At 38.4% G+C, this 26,863-nt stretch overlaps 2 protein-coding genes across 9 annotated transcripts in view; both read left to right on the top strand.

Moving 5' to 3' along the window:
* Nucleotides 1–4,847, top strand: part of PPAT (phosphoribosyl pyrophosphate amidotransferase) — a 45,448-nt gene extending 40,601 nt beyond the window's left edge. The window contains exons 9-11 of the mRNA XM_049886249.1: nt 661–882; nt 2,562–2,682; nt 3,755–4,847. Of these exons, the coding sequence (XP_049742206.1) occupies nt 661–882; nt 2,562–2,682; nt 3,755–3,948 (537 nt within the window). The 3' untranslated portion in view covers nt 3,949–4,847. The remainder of the gene's footprint in view (nt 1–660; nt 883–2,561; nt 2,683–3,754) is intronic.
* A 10,290-nt stretch (nt 4,848–15,137) lies between these two features.
* The window catches only part of AASDH (aminoadipate-semialdehyde dehydrogenase), a 30,848-nt gene continuing 19,122 nt past the window's right edge, over nt 15,138–26,863 (top strand). For 2 of the 8 annotated variants that reach the window (XM_049886231.1, XM_049886234.1), the window contains exons 1-4: nt 15,138–16,530; nt 17,980–18,100; nt 21,290–21,606; nt 22,599–22,791. In XM_049886231.1, the coding sequence (XP_049742188.1) occupies nt 16,301–16,530; nt 17,980–18,100; nt 21,290–21,606; nt 22,599–22,791 (861 nt within the window). In that variant the 5' untranslated portion in view covers nt 15,138–16,300. The other 6 variants (XM_049886228.1, XM_049886229.1, XM_049886230.1 and 3 more) reach the window with 6 other exon arrangements.

Raw genomic sequence — 26,863 nt, forward strand, 5'->3', positions numbered from 1 at the left:
TTGAAGTACCCTCACAAGCCACTGGTATATTTGTTCTCTGCTGAGTGTAATAATAAAACTGCTTATGTTTGTTTTTAAAATTATGTTCTCAGTAGTATGCTTAATTTCTTTTTTTATAACCAGTAGCTTGATCCTGGGGTATAATACACAGCATTCACTACCTTGGGTAGTTTAGTTTATTAGCTTGTAAAAGAAATAACATGTATACATTTTAGACAGATAATACCTTGAGAAATTAATAAATTACTTCCTGACCCTCGAAAAGCATCTCCTTTGCCTATTGGTTTTAATTAATTTCTTGTAGCTGATAATTTTTTAAATATGTGAAATCTTCTGAAGGTGATGTAGTTTTTGCCACGTCTTCATACGTTCAGTACTCTCTTCTAAGATAGAATAGCGATACTTGTTTGAGAAGCATTACAAATTCTAGCAGAATGAATCGGTTTACTGACCAAGTGTATTTTAATGATTTTTCTTTTTGCCTTTTTCCCCCCACAGTTCAAATAGTGAAAGGAAATAGTAATCTGGTGATGGAGACTAGAGTAACAACATTTTGAAATTCTACATACATACTGTAGTTGCAGTATAACCCACAGAGAATAAGAGCCGAGAGTATTCTGTATACTGCTGCTCATTGTCCTTTTCATTTTTCTCCATCAGTGTGGACTTCCATATGTGGAGGTGCTTTGTAAAAACCGATATGTAGGAAGAACCTTCATTCAGCCAAACATGAGGTTAAGACAACTTGGTGTTGCAAAAAAATTTGGAGTATTGTCAGAAAACTTTAAAGGCAAAAGAATTGTTCTTGTAGATGATTCAATTGTGAGAGGCAATACTATCTCGCCCATAATAAAGTTGCTCAAAGAATCTGGTGCAAAAGAGGTAAGTAATATTAAAAGATATCCTGAAGCACCAATAATTAACAATGTGATATTGTCATAAAAATTGTAATTCAACACAGTGAATCAAAATGGATAGTTCAGTATAACAAATTCACATTTTTCTAATTAACTGGTTTAGGAATAGCTGTAGTAATTTGAAAAATATGTAATAGCCACCTTTATACTATATGCTAAATTTAATCCTTAGTAAATTTAAAAACTAAATATAAGAGCTTAAAAAATATATAAAATTAATTAAGAGACTAACAAAAACCACGAAATAGAATGCATAAATCTATAGATTTTTAATTACTTTCTTTATTTGAAGACATAAAAGAAATCCCAGTATGATAAATTTGACACATATTTTAAAATTTCAAAACTTATTCTAATTCTAAATATTTCAGTAATTCAAGTTACAGAAACAGAAATGAGATGCCATTTGCAACTAATAATTGAGCAAATGTAAAAATCTATTGTAGGAGAAAGTGGAATGGAAAGCAGAATGGAAAAGTATATGTAGAAAGTTTCAAAGATAATTATAATTATGATTTTCCTGCCTCTTTCTGATTAAGATAATCTTACTCTTTGGAATTTATCCTGTGGAAGCCAGGTAACAGAAATAAAGAGTTATAAAGTAAATTCACTATCTATTACAAAAGTAAAAGACAAAAAGTAAAAAACCTGAAAATGGCTTAAATATCTACCAGTAGGAGAATAGTAAATTGATACAACAGTATGATGAAATATGATGCAGCTATTAAAAGCTATAATTACGAAGACTATTTAACACAGGAAAATCTTTGCAATTATAAAAGGTAAAAAGTAAATGTGCACACTTTTTACCATTAAAAAAAAAAAACCAGTTGCTGTCAAGTTGATTCCAACTCATCATGACCCCTCCCAATGTGTTGCAGAGTAGAACTGCTCCATAAAAGTTTTCAAGGCTGTAACCTTTCCAAAGCAGATCGCCAGGCCTTTCTTCTGAGGCACATCTGGGTGGGCTCAAACTACCAATCTTTTGGTTAGTAGTCAAGCACTCAACTGTTTGTGCCACCCAAGAACTTCTTTTTACCATCACAGCCATGTAAATATACCTGACAGAGGGCAGAAAATAATAATAAATATGGCAAATAGCTCTGTCATAGTACTAAGGCTTTTGTTATAACCTGCTGGGTCATAGTTTTCATTTTAACGGCTTTTATAAGAGGTAAATAAAAGTGCCATTCATATGTAACAAAAGAAAATGAAGATGGCCCTAGGGAAATAAAGTCTTTAAATGAGAAGTAGGAGATTGGAAGGAAGAAAATTCCTTATTATTAGGTTATGGGAACAGTGGACAGCTGTATACAGAGAACCCTTCACACGTGACTGACATTTTGAAATTTTTGCCCAGGATTCTTTGGAGTCTAGAGCAAGGCTGCTCAAGTAAGATTCTTTGGTAATGAATTAATTCTGTAAGTAGTTCTTACTGAACACTGGAGTTCTATATGTATATCAGCTGATTTTTCAGGATTCTTTCTAGTCTGTTATTTAGTGGAACAAATTTTTATTGTCCATATGTCATTAAATAGTCTTTAAACAATTTTATGTTGAATTTGAGCAATGAAAGAGAATTTTGCATAGTTATTGTTACAATTAATATTAAACAATGAAAGCATGAAATTATTTCTTTCCAAGGTACACATTCGGGTAGCTTCACCACCAATCAGATTCCCATGCTTCATGGGAATAAACATTCCCACAAAAGAAGAGCTTATTGCCAATAAACCAGAATTTGGTCATCTTGCAGAATATTTAGGTAGGTATTAAATTTTCTTTAAATTTTATCATTAATCCTTTAAGAAAATCCATAGTGTGTGTCTTTGCACTTTTAATTGAGTAGTGTTCAGTATTTGTTAAAAGTAGATATCATATATGTTGGCCAGACCTTGAGCACTATTCTGAATAGTAAGAGTGCATGGCTTATGTAGATGCCACACTCCATATGTAGACAACAACTGTGTTGGAGAGCAAGACTAAGGTGAGATCAAAGGAAAAGGAAAGACTTCTAGGAAATGGTGGTTCTTGAACTTACTCCACAGGGGTCAGGTTGGAGAAGTAAGGCTTTCCAGGTAGAAGGAACTACATCAGTTAAAATCTCCCCAAGTTCAGATGCCAAGAAAAACAAAAACAGTTCTACCACAGATCCCAATAGAATAATTTGAATGTGAATACAAATCAAAAAGTAAAATGCTTATGTAGGCTTACCAGGAGACTTGGAGATCCACGTTACTCTGGTTAAGACTTCGTCCTTTCCGAATCAGGTAAGGTCTCACAAAGATATTCAGCCAGTGTGCACCAGTTGTTTATGGTTGGCATTTGTTTTCACTAATCATGCCTATGCCTTACCTATTAACATTCTGAATGTCACTCTGATGGGTATCATATTGTGAGCACTCTTTATTGCCAGGAACTACATTACATGCTATATCTATATTATCATAATAATGTCATAAAAATTCTACCCTTATGCAGTGTTTTCCCCATTTACAGATGAAAAAATAGATCTACAAATATTTTGAACCTAAATATTCCTGATTTCAAAATCTGTTTTCTTAATGAAGGAAATTATTCTGGAAGTTTTCTAAATCCATATTAGACTAGAAGCTTCCACTGCTATTTTAAACTGTTATCCCCTAAATTCTAATTAAAAAAAAAAAGGCCCTGAGTTTTGATTTTTGTTTTTTTCTTTTTAAAGAAAAGTCAAAAGAGAAAATTTTATCCTGGCTTAAGTTTTTTTTTTTTTTTTTGTAACTATTCTCTGTTGAAGTACTTCCTACCTTCTAAAGGAGTCTCATGGCCTTTTTATTTTTCCCTCTTTCCCCTTATAGGAGCAAACAGTGTTGTTTATCTATCAGTAGAAGGACTGGTTTCATCTGTAGAAGAAAGAATAAAATTTAAAAAACAGAAAATGGAAAAGCAAGATATTATTCAAGAAAATGGAAATGGTCTGAAATGTTTTGAAAAGAATGGTCATTGTACAGCTTGTCTAACTGGAGAATACCCAGTTGAATTGGAATGGTAGCTGGCAAGGGCAGATATGTTGTTTCAGGATATGAAGTTGGTCAAGAAGTCATAGTGGTTATGCCTTGCGGATTTACTATTAATCGGTACAATGTAAAATACCACATACTTATATTTACCTTTGTACATTTTAGGATTTTTCTGAAAAGGGTACCAAAGCCCTATGATTTCTTTGATAATCCTAGGTAAATATTTTGGTGTTATCTAGGAACTTGGGTGGTCTTTTCAGTTTTATTTACTAGCCTAGTAAAACTGTGATGTTACCAATTATGAGAGCATATACACTTAATTTCAGATCTTCAACAGTAACACAAAGAATTTCTGTTTTAGAGAGGAATGCCAAGTACTGTACCTTCCCAAGAATTCTTACAGAATTTTGTGGAATGTTTCTGAGATTTGTTGAAATTCAGTTATGGAATATTTTCATAATTGAACCTACTAATTGCAATATATAGTATGCTTTTTTTTAATACAAGCACTGGCTAGCCTTTTTCACCTGGTCAGAAAAAGCAGGTGCTAAGAGGCATCCAAGTCCATATTTTAAAGAGTTTGCAAGAGGTTGGACCAAGGTAGATGTGCTATAAATAGGACAGGTGAGTTAAATGTAATGTTACAAAGTGTGAATCCATTATGCCCCATAAGGGTCTAGCCTCTAGAGTTAAGATTGTAGTTATGATCTTGGCTTCCCTAACGTTAAACAAATCTTTTTTTAAAAGCCCAACAAACCTTTTTGTGCCTCAGTTTTCCCCAGCGGTGCAGTGGGATGCTTATCTTATTAAATGAAATAATTAATAGGAATGAGTAAATGTCATGTTTTTGGTAGTTAGAGCCATTATTTCACCCCTAAATTTTAGGATAAAAAAAAAAATTTTAGGATAGTGCATGATTATTACCTTTTTAAAAGTTGATTGTTACTCTGCAATTGAGATTCCATTATGATGGAGGAGTCACAGCTGGGCACTGCTTTGCAGCTCTCCTTGATGTCCTGAGAATGGCTGTCAAAATGTATGGGAAAAGTTTTCCTATGTTTGACTAGAAAGTGTGAGTCATAATACTTAGTGCTCTGATAGCATAAGCCCAGCAAAGTAACCTAGTACATCTGAAATAAAAATAGATTGCATCAAACCTTACATCTTTAATTTGATTAATTATACTTTAATGAACTGCTTGATCAGTTGCAAGCATATACACATCTATGTGTATAAATACACACATATATTTGCAATTAAATGATGAAGTAGAAACACTGTAGGGACTGTTTTGTTTAAGGATCAAGGGAATAGCTAGCTTTTTGGAATAAGAATATCCATATTCAAATATCAACTTATAACCACTTTTTCAACTTTGTTTTATTGGGATCTAATGAATTAGATTTTTTAACTGGTGAAAATATCTTACTTTTTGAGGGTTTTTTTCCTTGTAACATGAGATTTAGAATTTTTAAAAGACTTAGCCACTACCATCCATTTGTGTAAATTTTTAAAAGCATGAGTGTTTGTTCCCGTGTTGTTAAGTTACCACAGTTTAATGTATATAGTGCCCCAATCCATTTAGAAAGTATTTATTAAGAATTGAAGATCTGTTGTCCTTATTTGGCATATAGTTTTGATGTGTTACATTACGGTAGGCCAAGGTAAAATCTTGACAGCTCTTTAAGCCCACCTGTAGTGGCAGGTCAGAATACCCTGTGGCAGTGGCATAAGCAAACTGGCATTAAATAAAGCCCTGGGACCATTTCAGAGTATGTGGCGTGTCATCTTAAATGTATTCTCCAAGGAGGTGGGCAAGACTTTTGGGTCACGTTTAGAACTGGCTGTTCTTACATTTGATTTTTAAAAACAAGAGACTCAGGGAAAGTACTAAACCAAATCTCTAATTTGACTTTTGTATTTTCCATGGTTTTCTTTTGCTTTATCGAGATGTTTTTCTAATGGAAAGTAGTATTGTGACAGTTTGGTGATTCTACAGATTTCTTAATGTTTCTCCATCATGGCCTTTTATTTCACAAGTTTCTGCAGTCTCCATTAAATTACATTTTTTGACAAATTTAATCTCAAATAAAAAATGTTCAATTGCTTTAAAAGTTATATAGAATATTGTAAACTGCAGAGAAGATTAAAAACGTGTTTTCACAGGATCTATATTGTCGCAAACTAAACTAAGCCTAGTTTTTGTGATGTTTTTGGTGATGCCTTGGTGACAAATACATGTGAGTATGTCTAAATATGTGTGTGCATATTTTTTTTAATACTGACTTTTAGTGCAGTATGATGACAGTTCAGTGACAACATCCAGGCCCCATATTTGGCATGAGCTAGTCGGATCTTATTTCTCTGATCCAGGCATTTATTGACCACCTATTAGGAACCAGGCACTGGGCAATATTGAGGATGACCTCTGTAGCTCAAAACTGCTGATTGAGTAGAAGAAACAAAGTACACTCACTCCTTGCTTACTGATGTGCTTAGATTCCAAAGACCAGGGCATTATGCCAAAATTGGTGTTATGTGAAATACTCGAAATTTCCTGCCTCCTCCCTGGCCCCATCCATCCTGGCTGGGCGGCTGCAGCCCCCTATGTACCTGCAGCCTGCGGTGCTCACAGGCTTGCCCCTCGCTCTGCTCCCCGGAATCCAGATTCATGCTGCAGGCTGAATCCAGCTTAGGCTGTGCTGTGTACATGGTAAAGGTCTACCACCTGCATCCTGCTTCTGGCAGCACCCACCAGCTGGTGCTTACATGCGAGGTGAGCATGGGGAAGAGGGAGGGTGGGGTGAGCCCAGAGGAGGGAATGGAGGCATGAGCCAGGAGGAGCCAGAGTGTCTGGTGCCCCCTGGCTCCAGATGGGAGTTAAAATACCCTAAGGGAGGTGCCACTCCTTCTTCCCTGGAGGAGCTGTTGGTGGGGTGAGGATATGTGGGTAGAAGGTCATTAGTATGCAAAAGAGTTGGATAGTAGGTTTTTTACTATTGTAGTAAAATATTGTAGTGAAATGTTAGGTAAGAGAGGTGATAAGTGAGGAGCAGGTGTTAATTCGAAATGCAGTGCTAAGTAAGCATTATGATAGTGGGAAGTACTATGGAAACAGTAGGGGGGATAGGGAGGGTCACAGAAGAGAAGACTTAACAAAGTGTGTGTGTTGGGGGAATACTTGTCAAAATAAAAATAATACGTGCATACACGGGTAGTCGCCAGGTTAGGAGCATCCAGGTTACATAAAACTCATAGTTACGAACCTGTCCATAAAGCCTATTATATTAAAAACTCAAAGTACATATAGTGGTTCATAATAACAAACAGGTGCTACTTCGCAGCATGCATCAAGACGTTATTATTACTGTATTATCATGTTGAAGATGTTTAAGTGTGTCTGGAAGTGTTTCTTTAATGTTTTTTTATGCATACAACTACGCACAGTATATTGTATACTAAGATACATTTGACTGACATTAGATACAGACTGTACCTAACCGTTCCGACTTATGTACAAATTTGACTTAAAGACAGACTTAGGAACAGAACTTGTTCATAATTCAGGGACTGCCTGTAGTATAAATGTTGGGAATCAAGAGGTCACCACCCCCCTCCTGTCCTGCTGTCCAGTGCATCCACATTTAAATCTTTTTCTGTTATTAATTTCTGTGTTTTAAATAGTTAGCTCATACTGCTTCTTAGTGTACCACTTTTAGACATCTGGTTCTACCCTGGAATTGCAAAGTCAGCTTTTATAGGTAGACTTAATCCATTCAAGCATATTGATATTATTGTCCCTCAAAGTCTTGCCCTAGATTCTAGGGCGTTTCTAGAGTGTTACTTGGATCTCTAATGCCTTTTTTCTGTGGGCTTCCAGTAGTGCCTGGTCAGCTCCTCTAGGAGCAACTGGGTTGGATAGTGTTTCTAAAAGAGGTCAAAATGAAAATTGAGACCTGGAAAACCTGCATGTTCCCTTAGAGTGACATTTTAGGATAAGCTGCAATATACAGTGCAAATCTTTGGGATTTTTTTGGTGCAGAAATTGGCTTCCCATATAGCTGGGAAGTTGTTGGATGCCAGGAACCAACGCTTTAATCACTTTGGAATCCAGCATTTAGCATAATGCTGACCTCCCTGCACTGTGGCAAAAGAGAAAATGCACAAGAGAGACCCAGATGGCGGGCTTTTGTACTCCTCCTCCTTAATCACTGACAATTGCTGGTTTGGCTTCACTGTTGACATACTGATGGATGGTCATAGACTCACTGTCTTGCAAACAGCCTGACCTCCCTCATCCCTCTGTTTTTTTCATTGTCACCTGGCAAAAGACCACACCGGAATGAACCCAACCACCAATTTTCTCTTTGCCAGCACCTGAGCATCTGAACATTTGGATAAACCAGGGCTTTGAACCAGTTGATTGCACTTCGACCCCTGCTGAGAATTTGCATTTCTAACGAGTTCCCAGGCGATGCTAATGCTGCTAGTTAGAGACCAGTTCTGAGAACCACTGGTAGAGCAGTGGTTCTCAAAATTTATTATACAATAGAATCACTTGGAGAGCTTGGTTGTTAAAATGTAGATTCTGATTCAGTATATCCGGGGTGGAAATGCAAATTCTCAGCAAGGGTTTGAACTGGAATGAACTGGTTGGAAGCTCCCGAGTAAACCACACAACCCACCGACTACATCCTCTCCTATATTCCCCACACCATTACCCAACCCAGTTGCTCAGGCCAGAAACCCAGGGCTCATCCTTGAAACTTCTCACTCCCACATTCCATGTCTGTCAGTCACCAAGTCTGGTTAGTTCTACCCCCTGAACATGCTTGGATGTCTCTTTTGCTCTCCATCTTCATTACCACCAATCTAGTGACAGTTACCATCTCTCACCTCTTAACAAGTCTCATTCTACTCTTGCTCCACTCAAATTCAGTTTCCATATTCTTCTAAAGTAAATCTGATTGTCACCATTTGTTGTTCTTAGGTTCTTCATATGCAACAGAACAAAACACTGCCCGATCCTGGGCCATCCTCATGATCATTGTTATGCTTGTGCCCATTGTTGCAGCCACTGTGTCAATCCATGTTGTTGAGGGTCTTCCTCTTTTTTGCTGACCCTCTACTTTACCAAGCATGATGTCCTTCTCCAGGGACTGATCCCTCCTGAAACATGTCCAAAGATGGTCAAAATAGCCTGCAAATACTTCACCAACTTCCCATTGCTATTGTGAAAAAAATCCAAAATCAGTGTAGCCTGCTTGTGAGATCCTGTCTTCATCTCATCCTGCCTCTTTCTTCTCTGTTCCATCCACTTAACATTGTAATTCTGGGGAAGTATCAAACGCCTCCCTCTGCACCCTGCTGGTCCTTTGCACGTTCATTTCATTTACACATTTTACTTTTTCCCTTCATCTAACTCCCTACTTATCTCTCAGTTGTTAGTATCGTCATTGTGTCTTTCAGGGACATGATCCTTGATTCTCCCAAAGTAAGGTCCCCCCATTATGTGCTCTTATAACACATATCACAATTGGGACAAGACAGTTATTTGTTTCATGTCTTTTTTTTTTTTCCAAAGATTTTAAGTGTGTTGCCTGATTGTGGTGGTTTTAAAACATGGCCACAAGTTCTTTGATACTCTCCCTTTAAGAGGTGGAGCTTAATTTCTCTCCCCTTGAGTGTAAGCTGCACTTGTTGACTCAACTGTTAGTGGATAGAATGTGGCAGAAATAATGTTAGGTGCTGTCTAGTCGGTTCTGACTCACAGCGATCCTGTGTACAACAGAACGAAACGCTGCCCAGTCCTGCATCATCCTTACAATCATTCTGTGTTTTAGCCCATTGTTGGAGCCACTGTGTCAATCCATTTCATTGAGGATCTTCCTCTTTTTCACTGACCCTCTACTTTACCAAGCATAATGTCCTTCTCCAGGGACGGTTCACTCCTGATAACACGTCCAAAGTGAGAAAAAGTCCCATCATCCTCGCTTCTAAGGAGCAGTCTTGCTGTTCTTCCAAGACAGATTTGTTCATTCTTCTGGCATCACATGGTATATTCAATATTCTTTGCCAACACCATAATTCAAATACATCAATTCTTCTTTGGTCTTCCTTATTAATTGTCTAGCATTCACATGCATATGAGGCAATTGAAGACACCATGGCTTGGGTCAGGTGCACCATAGTCCTCAAAGTGACATCTTTGCTTTTTAACACTTTAAAGAGGCTCTTTGCAGCAGATATGCCCAATGCAAATGATGAGGTTGTCATAAAAGGTATTTTAGTTTCCATCTGGCTGTCTCAGATCACTCACTCTAGAAGCCAGCAGACATGTAGCGAGGACACTCAAGTAGCCCTATAGAGATGTTCACGTGGTCAGGAACTGAGGCCTCCCACCAACATCCATGTAAATGAGCCATTTTGGAAATGGAATGCACCAGTCCTTGTCAGCTCTTCAGATGATTATATTCCCTGCCAACAACTTGACTGCAAGCTCATGAGAGACCCCAAGCCAGAACCACACAAATTGCTCCTGGGTTTCTAACCCATAGATAGTGTGAGATAATAAATGTTTATTGTTTTAAGTTGCTAAATTTGGAGGTAATTTGTTATGTAGCAATAACATACTGACTAATCTGTAAGAATTGGGATTGTCTATCTCATTTGCAGTTCTCTCGAAAAATGAAAGCCATTTTGGAAAATGCTTTTCTCTTTCCTTCTAATAGACTCGGTAATTTCTGTAATAACATTTTATGCCCCAATTGAACTTGAAAAATAAAATGAATTGCTATGGTTGAAAAGAGTTGAGATTTCCACCAATTTGGCCTCCCTCTTGGCCACTCTCCCTATCCCTGAGCCCTCCACAAAACCTTGTTTGAAAAGCAGTGATCTGTTCCAACACTCGTATTTTGCAGACGGTGTAACCATCTTCAAGTTCTGTGGAACTGCCTTTATCTTCTTTCTCCACTGCCATTGCTTTGGTTTAGGCAATTATTTTACCCCTTCCTTCCTTGGCAGTATGATAGGCAGAGTTCTAGGATGATCCCCCAATGACTCTTGCCCTTGTATAATCTCCCTTTGAGTGTGGACAGAGCCTATGAGTATGATGAGATTATCATTTCTGTGATTGTGTTACTTCATATGGCAAAAGGATTTTCCAAGTGAACTCAAGGTCCTAAATCAGTTGGGGGCCCTGAACAAATCAGGAGAGTCCTTAAAATGCACTGGGGCCCTTCTGAAGTCAGAGAGATCTGACATATGAGAGGGCGTATGGAGAGAATCACGGAACAAGGAACTATGGGCTGCCTCTAGGAGCTGAGGACAGCCAGCAAAAGAAAGGGGTCCTCAGTCCTAAAACCTCAAAGAACTGAATTCTACCAACAACCAAATGAACTTAAAAGACCTCAAGCTCCAGACAGGAACGCAGCCCAGCTGACACATTTTCACCTTGTGAGAACATGAGCAGAGAACCCAGCCACACATGCCAGACTTCAGAATTACAGAACCGTGAGCTTATAAATGGCTGTTGTTTCAAGCTGTAATGTTTGTGGCAATTTGTTATGTAGCATTAGAAAACTAATATGCTCAGTCTCAAACTTTTTTAGTTGCCCATGACAAGCTAGATACTTGGGGAAACAGGTGCGTAAGATGTGAGTCCCTGCTGTGAAGGTAATTGGAAATAATGCTGTTACAGGTGCTGTGATAGAAGTATATGTCATGGTCTGGGAGAGGTCTGGGATTGCACCCTACTTACCAGCTAATAGGAGCCCTGGCGGCACAGTGGTTAAGAGCTTGGCTGCTAACCAAAAGGTCAGTTTGAATTCATTAGCCGCTCCTTGGAAGCCCTATGGAACAGTTCTGCTCTGTCCTATAGAGTCGCTATGTGTCAAAATTGACTCGATGGCAATGGGCACAAGCTAATAAGCTAGCCTGTTACTGTTTTATGACAACAGACATGAAATTTCTGGGTCAAAGGCAATGGATATTATTACTCATAGCAAAAACAATAGCCAGAGCTTCATGTTTTCACTAGTTCCCTGTGCTCCCCCCAACGCCACCCCAAGTTCCAGGGGGATGACGGGGGAGGGTCTAGATAGATCCCTCCACACACAGTGGTTTGCATTACTGGAGAGGAACACTGAGCTTGTGGAATTCACCACTTGTATGTAAGTGGAAACAAGCTTACTCTTTGTCTGGGGACATTACCTTAGCTCTAAAGATTGATCACCTCAAACACAACCCTGAAAAATGCCCCAGATAAAGAGCAGTCAGCACTTGGCATTTTCAGCAACCCAGCAAGAACCTGCAGTAACCCTTAGGGCCCGTTACAGATTGCCCTTCCTAGCAGAATGCTGAGTTCATGGGATAGGGTTGCAGGGGGCTGAAGGAGGGCAGGTAAGTTCTCATGCAGCGCCTGAAGAAAGGCATGATTGAGGAGGTGATGGTTACATTGTGTTTTCATAAGAGAAGTAAATGTTCATCAAGCAGATACGGGCAGAGAAGAGTTATTTCAGCTCGAGGCCCAGTCAAAAGCACAGGTGTGGAGACAGAAGAGCCTCATAGACTCAGCCGATTTACTAGCATCTTGTTATGGTAGAGCTTACAGTGCCAGGTGTCGGTTTCGGGCTGGGGGTGGGAGACAAATGGCACGGCTGTGAGAGATCAGGTTAGAAAGGGTCATGGGCCAGACAATGAACTACTGTACCTTTTCTGTATGCTAAGGAGTCTGAATGTCAGGCTGGCAAAGGGAGGCCGCTAAAGCTTCTTTAGCAGCAGAATGATACGACTGATCAGGTGTGTGTTTTAGATTTATCACTTTGGATTACCAGCTAAATATGGTGTATTGAACATACACTTTTACATTTGTTCCCTCTTTAGACTCCCTGAAAATGACATTAAAGGACTTTCTAAAGAGACATAAACCTTCAACCTGTTGCTGTCGAGTCGATTCCAACTCATAAAAAAAAGCGACCATATAACAAAAGGAAAAGCGATAACAAGCACAAACATGTCCAATGGAATGAGAACTTCCAATCAGCTCTTAAATACTCCACTTTTAAATATGAGCAGATAATCAAGGATTGTTCATCAGACACCCGAGGAAAGCCTCTAACATGAGTGAGAGAGCCTAAAACCAACTGAAGGGAGGAAAAATTAATACAAAAAACTTAAGGGAAAGAAGCTGCAAGGGAAAGTCTTCAAAAAAAAAAAAGCATTAATATTAGAGTGAAGAGCCCTGATGGCGCAAAGGTTAAGCACTTTACTGCTAGCCTAAAGATTGGTGGTTTGAATCCACTCAGCCACGCTGTGAGGAAGACCTGGCAATCTGCTTCTGTAAAGATTAACCCGTTGCCGTCAAGTCAGTTGACTCACAGCAACTCTATAGATAAAACAGAGTGGAACTGCCCATAGGGTTTCCGAGGCTGTAATCTTTACAGAAGCAGACTATAAAGATCACAGCCAAAAAAAAACCTACTGGGCAGTTCTATTCTGTCACACAGGGCCAACTCAACAGCACACAAGAATATCACAGTTGAAAGATGATACTGCAATAATGAAACAGATGACTCTGGCAGCAATTCAGTCAGGTGGAGCCAAGCAATACTGGGACAGCTTAAGGAAATCCTTACAACCCAGGAGGTTGACCAAGTAAGACTTGAACAAAGGTATCATTAGTGGAGACGCAGATGAGAGCGTTTTAAAAATGCATAGAGAACTAATCCAAAACTTCTGAGGATAGGGTCTAGGAATCTGGCATCTGTTTTTTGGAATCCCCCCAGGTAATTCTTACATAGCAGCTAGGCACTGGTTTAGGAATTGCGGACTGGCGTTCATAGTGTCTAACTGGATGTGGAAAGGTTAAGAGGGAGAAAAACATCTAGGTTTCCTTAATGGGTGGATGCCTCACTCCCAAATAGAGCAACAAACACAAGATACAGGTTTGGGCCCCCCCCCCCCCCCCGAAAAAAAGGCCATCTTAGCTTGAGTAGCCTGTGGTACGTCCTAGTGGTAAAATCAGTTGGCAAGTGGAGCTATTACTTGCATTACTGTTGCAGTTCCGTGCTGAAGAGCATCCTATGCTTTTTCAAGTATTGTTCTTGCTGCTGGACCACACTCGCAGTCCCTCTTAAATATATATAAAACCCGTTGTCCTCTAGTAGATTTCCACTCATAGCTACCCTATAGAACAGAGTGAAGCTGCCCTGTGGGGTTTCCAAGGGACAGCTGGTGAATTCGAACTACCAACCTTTTGGTTAGCCGCTAAACGCTTAACGACTGCACCACCACGGTTCCTCCAGATATGTGTGTGTGTGTGTGGATATGTGTATGTATGAGTGTACATATATATATAATGTATACGATTTAAAAAAAAGATAAAGCTGGTCATTCCCTTTCTGCTACAGCACAGTAGCTTAAAAACAACGATTACTGCCCTTGACACTCGTTAATAATTAATTTACATGTCTGCCTCTCCAACTATAACAACTCCCCTGAAAGCAAACTCATTCAAGCGTTTGGCTTACCTAACTCCCCCTCAGGCCTGCTTTATTTTCTTCATGTTGTTGATGTTATGCGCCGTGAGTCGGTTCCGACTCAGAGCGACCCTATAGGACAGGGTAGAACTGCCCAACAGGATTTCCAAGAAGCGGCTGGCGAATTCGAACTGCCCACCTTTTGGTTAGCAGCCGAGCTCTTAACCACTGCGCCACTAGGGCTCCATTTTCTTCATGGTTCCTATTACAAGCAAAAATGTTCTTAGTTGTCATTTAAATCCTAATTAAAATATCAGCTTAATTTTACCAGGGACTTCGTTTCCAGTCTTCACCCTGCCGTCACAGCCCCAGCAGTCTGGGGCAGGTGCTCAGAACATGTCGAATGATAAAAACCAGTCGCTGTCGTATCTCACGATGATTCCATCTTTCTTCACAACAACCCTATGCAATTTCTTTATTTCCACTTTATGAACTGGGAGAATGCGGCTCACTAATTATGTTGCCCAGAGTTTTCTGGCTAGTATGAGAGGGTACGGCCTCAAGCTGGTCAGTCCCCCAAGTCCAAGACTCTCCGCGGCCAGTGCGAACCTCTGAGTTCAGAGAAGTCAGCAAGAGAAGCCGCCAGCTATGCTCCTACTTTGGTTCCTCAGCCCCGGCAGGTGTAGGGCAAAGGTCGACGGAGATGACGTCAGTGTGTTGACGCAGACGACTGACGCACTAGCCGGCGTCGCTCAGCTTCCCGGCGGGCCGTGCGGCAGAGTATTTTACGGTTTCTGGGTTTGGTGGGATCCCTCTTTCTCTTTGCGGTTCGTGGAAAAACGAAAGTTCCCTTCGGGCTGCAGGGGAAAGATCCAGACGGGTGTGAACGTCTTCAGAGGTCTTCTGAGTGAGTCGCTGCAGGAGGCAGGGTCCAGCGGGGTTCCGTGTGAGGGGGGCGAAGTCTGGCCTCTCACAGGTTGCTGAGCTTCAAGCCTCGGATTTGAGACTGAGGTCTGGTGCAAAGGCTAAACCCGATGCGTGTGAACTCCCATCACCCAGCCTCCGACCCTCTGCCGCTTCATTCAAATGAAAATAAGCTTGACCCGCCTACCTCTTAGAGTGCTTATCCATATCCACTGCCGTCGAGTGGGTTCCGAATCATAGCGACCCCATAGGGCAGAGCAGAACTGCCCCATAGAATTTCCAAGAAGCGCCTGGCGGGTTTGGACTGCCGACCTCTTGGTTAGCAGCCGTAGCTCTTAACCATTACGCCACCGGGGTTTCCAAGCCCGGAGTGCTTATAAAGGGCAAATGGAAAAATGTTTTGGAAGTTATAAAGAGCTATAACGTGCGTTATTATTAAACGAAGTTGCATAATGTAAGTTAAGGAACAGGTGGATACGGGAAAATAAAGTTTCTAGATGATTTACTCGTTTTAAAAATAGCCAGTAACATAAAGAGTCCCAAAAGTAATAAGTTTTTGACATTCTAAGGCCTGTAGTAACTAAGTAGTATCCTCTGTGATTGCAAATTAAGTAGCTGATATCTTAATGATCCTATTGCATATAAAATCTGCTTACCAGATTTTGCTTTTTTTCCTATAAAGTTCCACAAATGTTTGGGGGCATTCATTGAGTATAGTATTCTGTACTGGAGAGAATGTATTTATAATTCAATTAGAAATGAAAACCTGAGACAAGAATGGATTTTGCCTTTATTCCCTGTCGCAAACACTGAAAAACTGGCATTTAAAAGTAGAAAAATATCATTGGTAAATAGATGTGTGTGGTGAGTTGTAATTTGTCATAATAATGCCCTGCCAAGATCCCTAAAACTCCCTCTTTTTCTAATGGTTCTGTAATATGTACAGTTCTCTGCTACCAAAGATGTTTAGCTCTTCAGCGAAATGACTCTTCAGGAATTGGTACATCAGGCTGCTTCCCTTTATTCGGACGAAATAGCTGTGTGCTTCGATGAATGTAACAACCAACCTCCAGTTTATTGCACCTACAAGACTCTGGTTAATGATGCTTCAGAATTATCAGGTTTTTTGCAATTACACTGTGATTTTCAAGGAATTCAGGAGATTGGTCTCTACTGCCATCCTGGGATAAATTTACCCTCTTGGATTTTAGGGTAATTTTTTTAGTGCTGTAAATTTTATATTATTTAATATGTATTGCAAGTTACTGTTCTTTTTACTATTGGATTTTTCTGCATTATTTGGTCAATTTTGGGCAGGTTAAAGGAGTTTGTATTTCCCCTAGCATTATTTTTAATCATTTAAGTTAATTAATCTGAGGTTATTTAGGAGAAACTAAAGGTTTCATCTAATAGCAGAACATTTAAAAATCTCCAAAATATAAAAACTTTTTTTTTTTTTTTACCAAAGGAAAAATGTTTAAAATTCTTTTATTAGGTCAGAGAAAATGAGTATTTCAGAAATACCCTACACTGAATTTTTAGGCACTCAGATTTTCAGTGAATGATAGTTTGGGTTAGCTGTCCATTTAAATTGAGACATGAATACATTAGAAACACTAAGCCAAACAGATCCTTAGAAAGTTCAGTAGTTTCAATTCTTCCGGAATATATTCTTATGTAGCGATTTCTGTACTAGAGTTCTGCAGTAAATAAAAATGATCAAAGAATTAATTTGAGAAGTTGGTATTCATCCCATAATCTGTCTTATTACAGTAATTATGTAAATGTAAAGCAAAGTAATGTTTAAAAATGTACTTTTCTTCAATCATTGACAGAATAATTTTATTGAGAATTTACTGTGTGGAAAAATCTAGCGTCCCCAAAGTATACCTCAGAAGTATTTTTCATTAAAATGACCAACTGGTCTTTGATCTTGTTTGTGCAAGTATTGCCACATACAAACCAATTTAAAATTTTTTTCCCCCTCTTATGGTGTTCTATTTTTGGTGAAATACTTTTTTTGTAGGGTGCAGATTCTAATAATGAAAGCTACACATGGATGTTTAACTTATTTTGTGTTTTCCTACATGGACAAATGAAGAAATTAGACTTTGCTACCTGTATATTATTTTAGTAGTAGAAAGCTAACCAACTATACTACACTGTAAGGAGGCAGTGGTGGCTCAGTGGTAGAATTCTCACCTTCCATGTAGGAGGCCTGCATTTGATTTCCAGCCAGTGCACTTCATGAGCAGCCACCACCCATATGTCAGTAGAGGCTTGATGCCGTGATGCTGAACAAGTTTCAGCAGAGTTTCCAGACTAAGATGGAATAGGAAGAAAGGCCTGGCGATATCTTTCCGAAAATCAGCCAGTGAAAACCTTATGAATCACTGTGGTCGTATCCTGTTGTGCATGGGGTCACCAAGAGTTGAGGGCTGACTGATGACAGCTAAAAACAACATCATACTATAATAGATTAACTTTGAAAAATCTTGAATTTCTATATTTCTATGTTGTAAAAACTCAGGATATTCAGTTTTCACAGCAAGAGAAAATAACAATATACATAACCAAAGATGTGTTAACCAAAACATTCGGGATTTCTGATGAAGCGAAATGCTTCACATACTCTGTGCTGACTCTTCTTTATTTCTTTAGAATTCTCCAAGTCCCTGCTGCTTATGCTCCTATTGACCCAGATTCACCACCAGCATTATCAGCTTATTTTATGAAAAAATGTAATCTGAAGTATATCCTTGTTGAAAAAAAACAAGTTGATGTAAGTTGAGGCATTTAAATTGCTGTTATGTGTATTACATTTTATCTTTCAACTGAAGTTTTTTTTTTTCTTCCTACTTGCTGATTTCTAACTTTGCAGAAGTTCTCAACCTCAGTGCTATTGACATTTTAGGTCTGGTAATTGTTGTGAGGAGTGTCTTGTGGATTGTATGATGTTTTAGCAGCATCCCTGATCTCTGCCCATTAGATGCCAGTAGCGCCACTCTACCCTCCCACCCCCATCCCCATTATTACAACTAAAAATGTCTCCAGGAATTGCCAAATGCCCCTTGGGGGCACTGTTGTTACTGTCATTAGGTGCCACTGAATGCGTTCCAACTCAGCGACTCTGCACAACAGAACAAAACACTGCCTGGTCCCGCACCATCCTCACAATCATTGCTATGTTTGAGCCCATTGTTGCAGTCACTGTGTCAGTCCATCTTGTTGAGGGTTTTCCTGACCGTTGTGGGCACTAACCCTGCCTTACTCCATTGAGAATGACTGGTCTATGGCATGAAAGTATCTTCTAGCCTTGTAATGTATTGTGCATTGTTTTGAATTTCCTTTTTCTTCCCAAAGTATTTCCTATACTGGGAAGATTTTATAATACTTGAAACATTTTATCTTTTTATATTTATGGCAGTTGGAGTTCCCAGGTGGTGCAAATGGTTAATAGGCTTGGCTGCTCATTACTCAGCAACATTATAGAATTGTAACCACGCTTAGATTTTGAAAAAGAAGATGGCACTTAGACCAGACGACTCTGGAAAACTAGATTTATTTTAAGTTTTTAAGTGACTCTCAACCAAACGTCTAGCCAAGAAACGCTCCTTTAGGACAAGAATTGGTATTATATGTTTAGCAAGATGAAGCCTATGTTTCATTATTAGTTCTTTAGTTCTTGTTTACAAATTAATTGCTTTACTGAAGACAAATGAACATTATGGAAGATACATTCATATTAACCTGTTTTTACCCATTTCCTATATGAACCAGTTTTCATTTGAGGATAATTTAAATGCATTCCACATGTGTATGTGTATGTATGTGTGTGTGTGTGTGTATGCTTATATATAGTAATGAGTATTAAAAGCTTGAGGTATGTGGGAGACTTCCTTGACAGTCATGGATACTAAAGTAGAAAGTGGCAACTGAAGTATTAATTTGATTAATAAATATTTTCAAAGTGAACATATATCAGTATCTGGCCAGTTTTTCCTCTGTCTTCTACTCCTCATTGGTAATCCTTTTGTTGTTGATAAGTAAGCAAAACTGAAATGAGATTGTAACATTCATTTTTCTTAACAATCTTGGTTGAAAGTTTATAAAAGCGGTAGTTGAGTGTGAGAATTAATTGTTAATATCAAGGTATTTTTTTTCTTGCACTTTAGATGAAAGTTTACAGCTCAAGTTAATTTCTCATATAAAATTCTATATGCATGTTGTTATGTGACATGAGTCACAGTCCCTGTAACGTGACAGCATACTCCCCCTTTCCGCCCTGGGATTCTTGTGTCCATTCAGTCAGTTTCTGTATTCTTCATGACCACGTGTAGTAAGGAGTTGGGCACATAGCGAACCCCCATAGAAAGTCTCTTGCTTCCTATTCCATGACTTTGATGATGGTATAAGTGCTCTTCCTTCATTTAACACAGAGCAGTCAGTAAATACCTACTGAGCATCTACTGTATGCCCAGCATCCACTAGAGCAATGGTTCTATGGTTCTCAATCAGAGGTGATTTTGCCTCCCAGGTGACATTTGGCAATGTCCAGAGTTATTTTTGATTGTCATGATGGGGATGGGGATGCTGGTATCTATTAGGTAGAAAGGCCAGGGATGCTGCTGAACATCCTACAACACACAACAACAAAGAATTCTCCAGTCCAAAATGTCCGTAGTGTCGAGGTTGAGAAACCACGAGAGAAACAAGGTGGTTGGGAGAACATAGATATATATGAAAGGAGCCTAAGACATGATTCTTGCCCTCCAACTGCATAAAAGCTTAGTACTCCTGAATCTTGTGAGGTCTATACAGTGTGGTATTGCTCTAAGATAAGTAAATGTAATCTAGTAGCAACAGGAAAATTTTAATTTAGGAGGAGGGTTTTGAGCTAGGTCTTAAGAATACGTAGGAATATATATATTGCAAGCTGCCTCTGTACACAACAAACAAACACAAATGGAAAATATTATAGCTTGCTGGTTGTGACCTTTGTGCTGGTTTTATAATTGTATTGATTTCTTAAATGTGAAAACAGGTTATCTTGCATTAAGGTGCTTTTTATAAATCTAAAAAGATATATTCAAATAGAACCTCACTTTTAGTGTGTACAAACTGAATTCAGCATCTTTTTATCTGCCTCCATCCACCCAATCACCTGAGCCAAAAACTTAGCTTGTTAGGCTCACTTCATATCCAGAAAGTCACCAAGTGCTATTGATTCGTTGTTCATGGACCCTTCTGCCCACTTCTGTTGCAATAGGCTAGTTCTGATTATCTCATACCTGAGATATCGTATCTGAATTGTTGCAAAAGATCCATTAAATGACTAGCTTATTAGAGTCTTGTTTATCAGTCCATCCTCTATGGAGTAGAATCTAGTCTATGCTGTTGCCACCTTCAGTTGGATCCTGTAACTTAAAAGTTAAGATCTTAACGTTGGGTTTACCAAGTTATTAAGGATTTAACATCTGCTGCCAGTAGCATAACTCCCACTTCTCTTTCTTCCGTCTCCACTGCAGTTCTTGCAACTGCAGCTTCATGGAATGGTTAACGTTTTCCGCACCACTAGCTTCCTCAGCTCAGACCCTCTGGCTGTATCCTGTGCCCGAAGTGCCCATTTTCTGCTTTGAAATTTATCCTGAACGCTACCTGTGAAGCAATCTCTGACCTTCCAGGTGGAGTAAAGTTGAACCTCCTCTGTTCCCATTCACATTTTGAGCATACTTCATTACCACACTGACCACATTGCATTTCTGCATTTTTATATGCCTGTTTATTCTGAAGGTAAGTTTGAATGTAAGGAGATTTCTTGTTTATCTTTTTATCACTGGATACATAGCAGATACCCCCCCCAAAAAAAAGCTTCGTTGAAGGAATAAATGAATGTCTCATATTCTATATATATATTTTTAAATGTCTTGTAAGAAACTAATATTGTAAACTTCTTTCTATCTCAAAATAGAAGTTCAAATCTTCCCATGATGCGTTATTGAACTACAATACGTTTACAGTAGAACATAATGACCTAGTACTCTTCAGACTTCACTGGAGGAATGTGGAAGTGAATTTGATGCTAAGTGATGGAAAAGAGAAATATGAAAAAGAAAAAATGAAAAACAGCGAGAGTTCTGGAAACAGTGAAGGAAACTCAGAAGAATACATAGATGTGAGGCTAAAGCATTGCTTAGCTTATGTTCTGCACACATCAGGGACTACAGGGATACCTAAGATTGTTAGAGTGCCTCATGTGTGTATAGTACCAAATATCCAGCATTTTCGGTAAGTTCCTTTTTAGAATCTTTCTTCAGAACTTGTATTTTTTAAAAGGGAAAAAAGAATTTTAAAATATTTCTTCTTTATAACTCTCGTTCCTAAATTGATAGTCCTAAAAAAATAGAAGGTCTCTTTCATCTCAGCTGTATCTGAACTTTGCTTTTCTGCAGACTACAGCTTTACCTGTTTGATCCAGGCCAGGAGCCGAATACAGAATGAATAATTCTGCTTTAATTATTAGTAGGAAGGGAGGATGAGTATTCCTGGCAGAGCTACCAGCAGAGGTATGGGAGAAAGAAGGAGTTTACCTTGCTAGGGTGTGTCAGGGCAGGGCTGAGGAAAGACTGGGATGGTAGGAGATGTGGCCCGAGCAGGGTAGGGGGTATGCCTTGTTAAGAAGTTTGAACTTAATCCAGTAGGTGATGAGGAACCGTTAAAGTATTGGTACATTATTAAGCTTTTCACTCCTGTAGCATTGTGGTGGAGCCCTGGTAGCGCAGTGGTTAAAAGCTTGGCTGCTAACCAAAAAGTTGGTGGTTTCAACCCACCCACTGGCTCCGTGGGAGAAAGACCCGGCGATCTGCTTCCACTAAGATAACAGCCTGGAAAACCCTGTGTGGCAGTTCTACTCTGTCACGTGAGGTCACTATGAGTCGAAAATTGACTCAGTGGGTACCTGACAATAACAACAATGGGAAATATACTAGAAAAGGAATTCAGGAGATTGTAGTTCACCCTTGCCAGGTTGACATATCAGAAAACTATACAGTTGACAAATTATGTCATGGTAAAAAGTGGGTATTGCTTTAAATGACTTTTTAATCCTTACAATTATAAAGAAGGGTTCTAGAATTTACAACACTATTTTGATTTATCTAAAAGAGTTGAATAAAATCTGGGTAGTGCCCAGAAACTCAGTGGTCATAAACAGTCTCCTTTAGGATGCGTGTTTATCAAATGGTTGACATTTTTCATGACTACATTCTCTTTTCCTTTAGGATGCTTTTTGAGATCACACAAGAAGATGTTTTGTTTCTGGCTTCACCTCTGACCTTTGATCCTTCTGTTGTGGAAATATTTGTTGCTCTGTCAAGTGGTGCCTCTCTGCTTGTTGTACCAACTTCTGTCAGAGTGCTCCCATCAAAATTAGCTGCTGTTCTCTTTTCTCATCACAGAGTGACTGTTTTGCAGGTACGTCTTAGGAGGAAATGAAAAAAAAATTTTTTTTTTTTACCGTTCAAGATTTTATGTGTTTTAGAGCATATTTTGTACTTTTATAGTTCTTTGCAATGGACTAATGATGATCTAGCAAGATTATCATCAGCAGATCTTGTTTGACTTGGCTTAGGTAAGGAAGAGAAGGACAGAAGTTTATCCTTTCCATTGTATGTGAATTTTAGCTTTGTTAGGGGTCATCTTTTCCCTCCAAAATCAAATTTCTTATCAAATGATATACAAGTCATCAAGAATTTCTGCCTTTTTGTATACTTTTTTAAAAGAACTCCCTGTGCAAATTTTATTTACAATAATAACCCTACCAAAATCTAGTCTAATATGAAACGGGTCTTAAAAGCTCTCGAAAAGAACATATGCTACTAAGTTTTGAAAGTTAGAAAGAATAGAAAATCTTGAGTTATTGTAGGGGAGAGGAGGAATGTCCCAAAATAAGAAGAAATTTTTGAGGAAATGAAGGGCTTATTTTATTTCTTTCAGTAACAGGAATTTTTCCTCTTGGGAAAGAAGGGCCCAATATTTGGTTTCCTACAAACCTAAAATGTATGTGGGCATTTTATATTTGCATACTCTGGACAACAAGGTTATATTATTTTAACTTGATTTCTTTTAAAGGCAAAATTTTTTAATTAGAGAAAAACTTAGATTGGTAGCCAGGCAGCATGTCAGCATAATAGTGTTATTAGTTTTTGCGTGAATTTTTTCTTTTTAGAAACTTTACTTTTTTTCTGTTATTTGCTAAGTTTTGTTTTTCTGTGCCTAATGTGGTTCAGTAGTAAAGGATTTTGACTTGCATTTTGCCACTAAATTTACTGTTTCATTTTATGAATATCTGAAAGGTATTTTTATGCTTTATCTTGCTGAACATTCCTAGATATGCATCCATTTGTAGAGTTTAAAGGTGAAATTATTCTTAACATTATAAATTACCAGAACGTTTCAGATTTGCCTTAGTGAAAATAGAGAGCAGGACCATTTCAGCTTTCAGGTTGACGAGATTTTCCTTGTAATAAGATGGAACAGTTAAGAACCAGATTTAGGATACCTTATAAATAGGAGCCCCTGGTGGTGCAGTGTTAAGACCAATGGCTGCTAACCAAAAGGTCAGTAGTTCAAATCCACCAGCTGTTCCTTAGAAACCCTACGGGGAAGTTCTGCTCTGTCCTATAGGGTCTCTGTGAGGCAGAGTCAATTTGACAGCAATGGGTTTGGTTTGGTTTTTGGTATTAATAGGGTGAACCTTGTATTTTCCAACCCAAAACTAAAATCTTTTGAAAGCGAATAGAGGTGCTTTCGGTAACACTTTGGGACAGTAGGTATATAGTGGGCTGTGGGGCCATCGTACTCATATTTTGACAAGCCATGACCTTAAATCACCTTTCTGAATTATCAAGTTATCCATTAGGGCTTGTAGATTTTTTGGAAAGAAACCATTTAAAAATATGTTTACACAGGACTTCTGGCTATGGCCAAGTGAGGATAGTGTTAAATCTTCTCTCTTAAAAGCACCTGGAAAGCTGCAGAAAATTGACAGAACAACCATTTCAACACTTTAGGAATCAACCAAAGGCATATATGAATCTGAAAAGTACTTATATTTTTAAAAACTGCTGAATTTTATGTAAAAATAGTAGAAATCTGTGATATTCTGGCCTGGGGCTATTCTCTCCCTTCCCTAACCCAAGCTCAGTCAATATAGAGGTTATGCCAGGGTCTGCTGATTAAAGAGGGCTCACTCATTTAGAATGGTAGGTAATGGACCAGTGCTCAGCAACATTGCTAGTGGAAATGATGGTCTTGAAGGTGAATGAGCCAGGAGGGCCAACAGCTCTAATAGCCTGAGGTGGTTTGGTTGGGGTAAGCACATTCCTGTCTGACCTGGATGCTGCGTGCATATACATTAGAGGCACAAAACAGCCTGTTGGAAAATAAAAGCTGGAGCAGGTCTGCAAATGGCCTGAACTGTGAATTTACTCTCCTATCCACACACAGATCCATCTGCATGGAAAATATGTCTACTTATTGGCTGACCACTAAGCTATGCAGATACAGGGGCGATCCCTAGGAATTAGACTTAAAAATAAACGGAAGAATATGTATTAAAAAAAAAAAAAAAAGCTGAGTGGGAATATCAGTGGCCACATATCACATAAAAGAAAGATTTCACAGATTTAGCCCAGACAAGTTACTAAACAAAGAAATGAACAAGCAAACAAAAACCAGTAACAATAACAAGCTTCAGGGAAAAACTATCAGAGTCCAGAGTTGCTACAGTGCATTACTTAACATGCCCAATTTTAACTAAAAATTACAAAATATGCAAAGAAGTAGGAAATTGTGACCTATATGCCGGGGGAAGAAAAAGCTATCAGTAGAATGTATCTCTGAGTATTCCTCAGAGGTTGGATTCAGCAGACAAAGACTTCAAAACAGCTATATCCAAAGAACTAAAACTGAATTTAAAAAATTAAAGGTAAGTAAAACATTATGTTTAACAAGTAGAGATTCTCAAGAAGGAAATAGGTATTATAAAAAATCAACTAAGTGAGCATTCTGGAGTTGAAAAGTATAATAAATGAAGAATTAACTAGGTGGGTTCAACATCAGATTCAAGAATCAGATTCAGTGGACCTGTGGAAAGTCTAAATCAGTGTGAAGAACAGACAGAAAAAGATTAAAGAAAAATGATTAGAGCTTCAGAGGCCTGTAGGACAGCATCATGTGTGCCATATGTATAATAAGATCCAAAAGGAGAAGAGAGAGAAAGGGATGGAAAAAATATTTAAAGACACCAAAACCAAACCAAACGCACTGCCATCAAGTCGATTCCGACTCATAGCGACCCTATAGGATGGAGTAGAACTGCCCCATAGAGTTTCCAAGGAGCTCCTGGCAGTTTCGAACTGCTGACCTTTTGGTTAACAGCCGTAGCACTTAACCACTACGCCACCAGGGTTTCCATTTAAAGAAACAATGACTGAAAACTCCCCAAATTTAATGAAAACCATGAATTTACAAACCAAGGAAGCTCATTCAGCCCCAAGTAGGAAAACACAAAGAGACCCATATCTGGACACATTAGTCAAACTGTTAAAAGCTAAAGACAAAGAAAAAAACTTGAAAACATCCAGATAGAAACAACTCATGACATAGAAGGAAGCATCAATGCAATCAACAGCGACTTCTCATCTTAAACAGTGGAAACTAGAAGGCAGTGCAATGACATATTCAAAGAGCCAAAAGGGAAAAAACCAAACACCTGTCAACCAAGAATTCTATATCCAGTAAAACTATCCTTAAAAAAAATGAAGGTGAAACAAAGACATTCTCATTGCACAAAGAATGAGATAATTGTTAGAAGACTTGCTTTACAAGAAATACTTCAGGCTTCAAGGAAGTGACTCGAGATGGTGACTTAATCCACAGGGAGAAATGAAGAGTAACAGAAATGCTAAGTGAGTTAATATAAAATAACTATATAATTTTTTCATTTCTTCTCTTCTGTAAAAGGCATAATATTATATAACCGTGTATTATAGGATTTATAATGTATACAGATGTAATATATATGACCAGAGGACAAAGGAGGGGACCATAACACAAACATTAGAATAAAGTTTCTATATTTTGTCAGAAATTAAGTTAATATTAACCTGAAGTACTTGCTAAGTTAAAAAATACATTTTAATCCCAACAGCAACTACTACAAAAAAATTAAAATAATAGTTAAAAATAATTAACTGAGTGATTAAAATAGTACACTAAAGATATTTAACACAAAAAAGTCAGTCAAAGAGGAACTGAAAAGACAGGAGACATAGAAATCAAATAGCAAATGCAAATTTAACCATATCAGTAATTATATTCAGTGTGAAAGGTCTAAATACCCCAAATAAAACTATAGAGATTGTCAGACTGAGTAAAAAGTGAGACCCAGCTGTATACTATCTATGAAAGATACACCTGAGATACAGAAACACGAATAGTTTGAAAACAAAGCAGTGGGGAAAGATATGCTGTGCAAACAATA

This window comes from Elephas maximus, chromosome 5 (genome assembly GCF_024166365.1).
Source record: "Elephas maximus indicus isolate mEleMax1 chromosome 5, mEleMax1 primary haplotype, whole genome shotgun sequence".
Lineage (NCBI taxonomy): Eukaryota > Metazoa > Chordata > Mammalia > Proboscidea > Elephantidae > Elephas > Elephas maximus.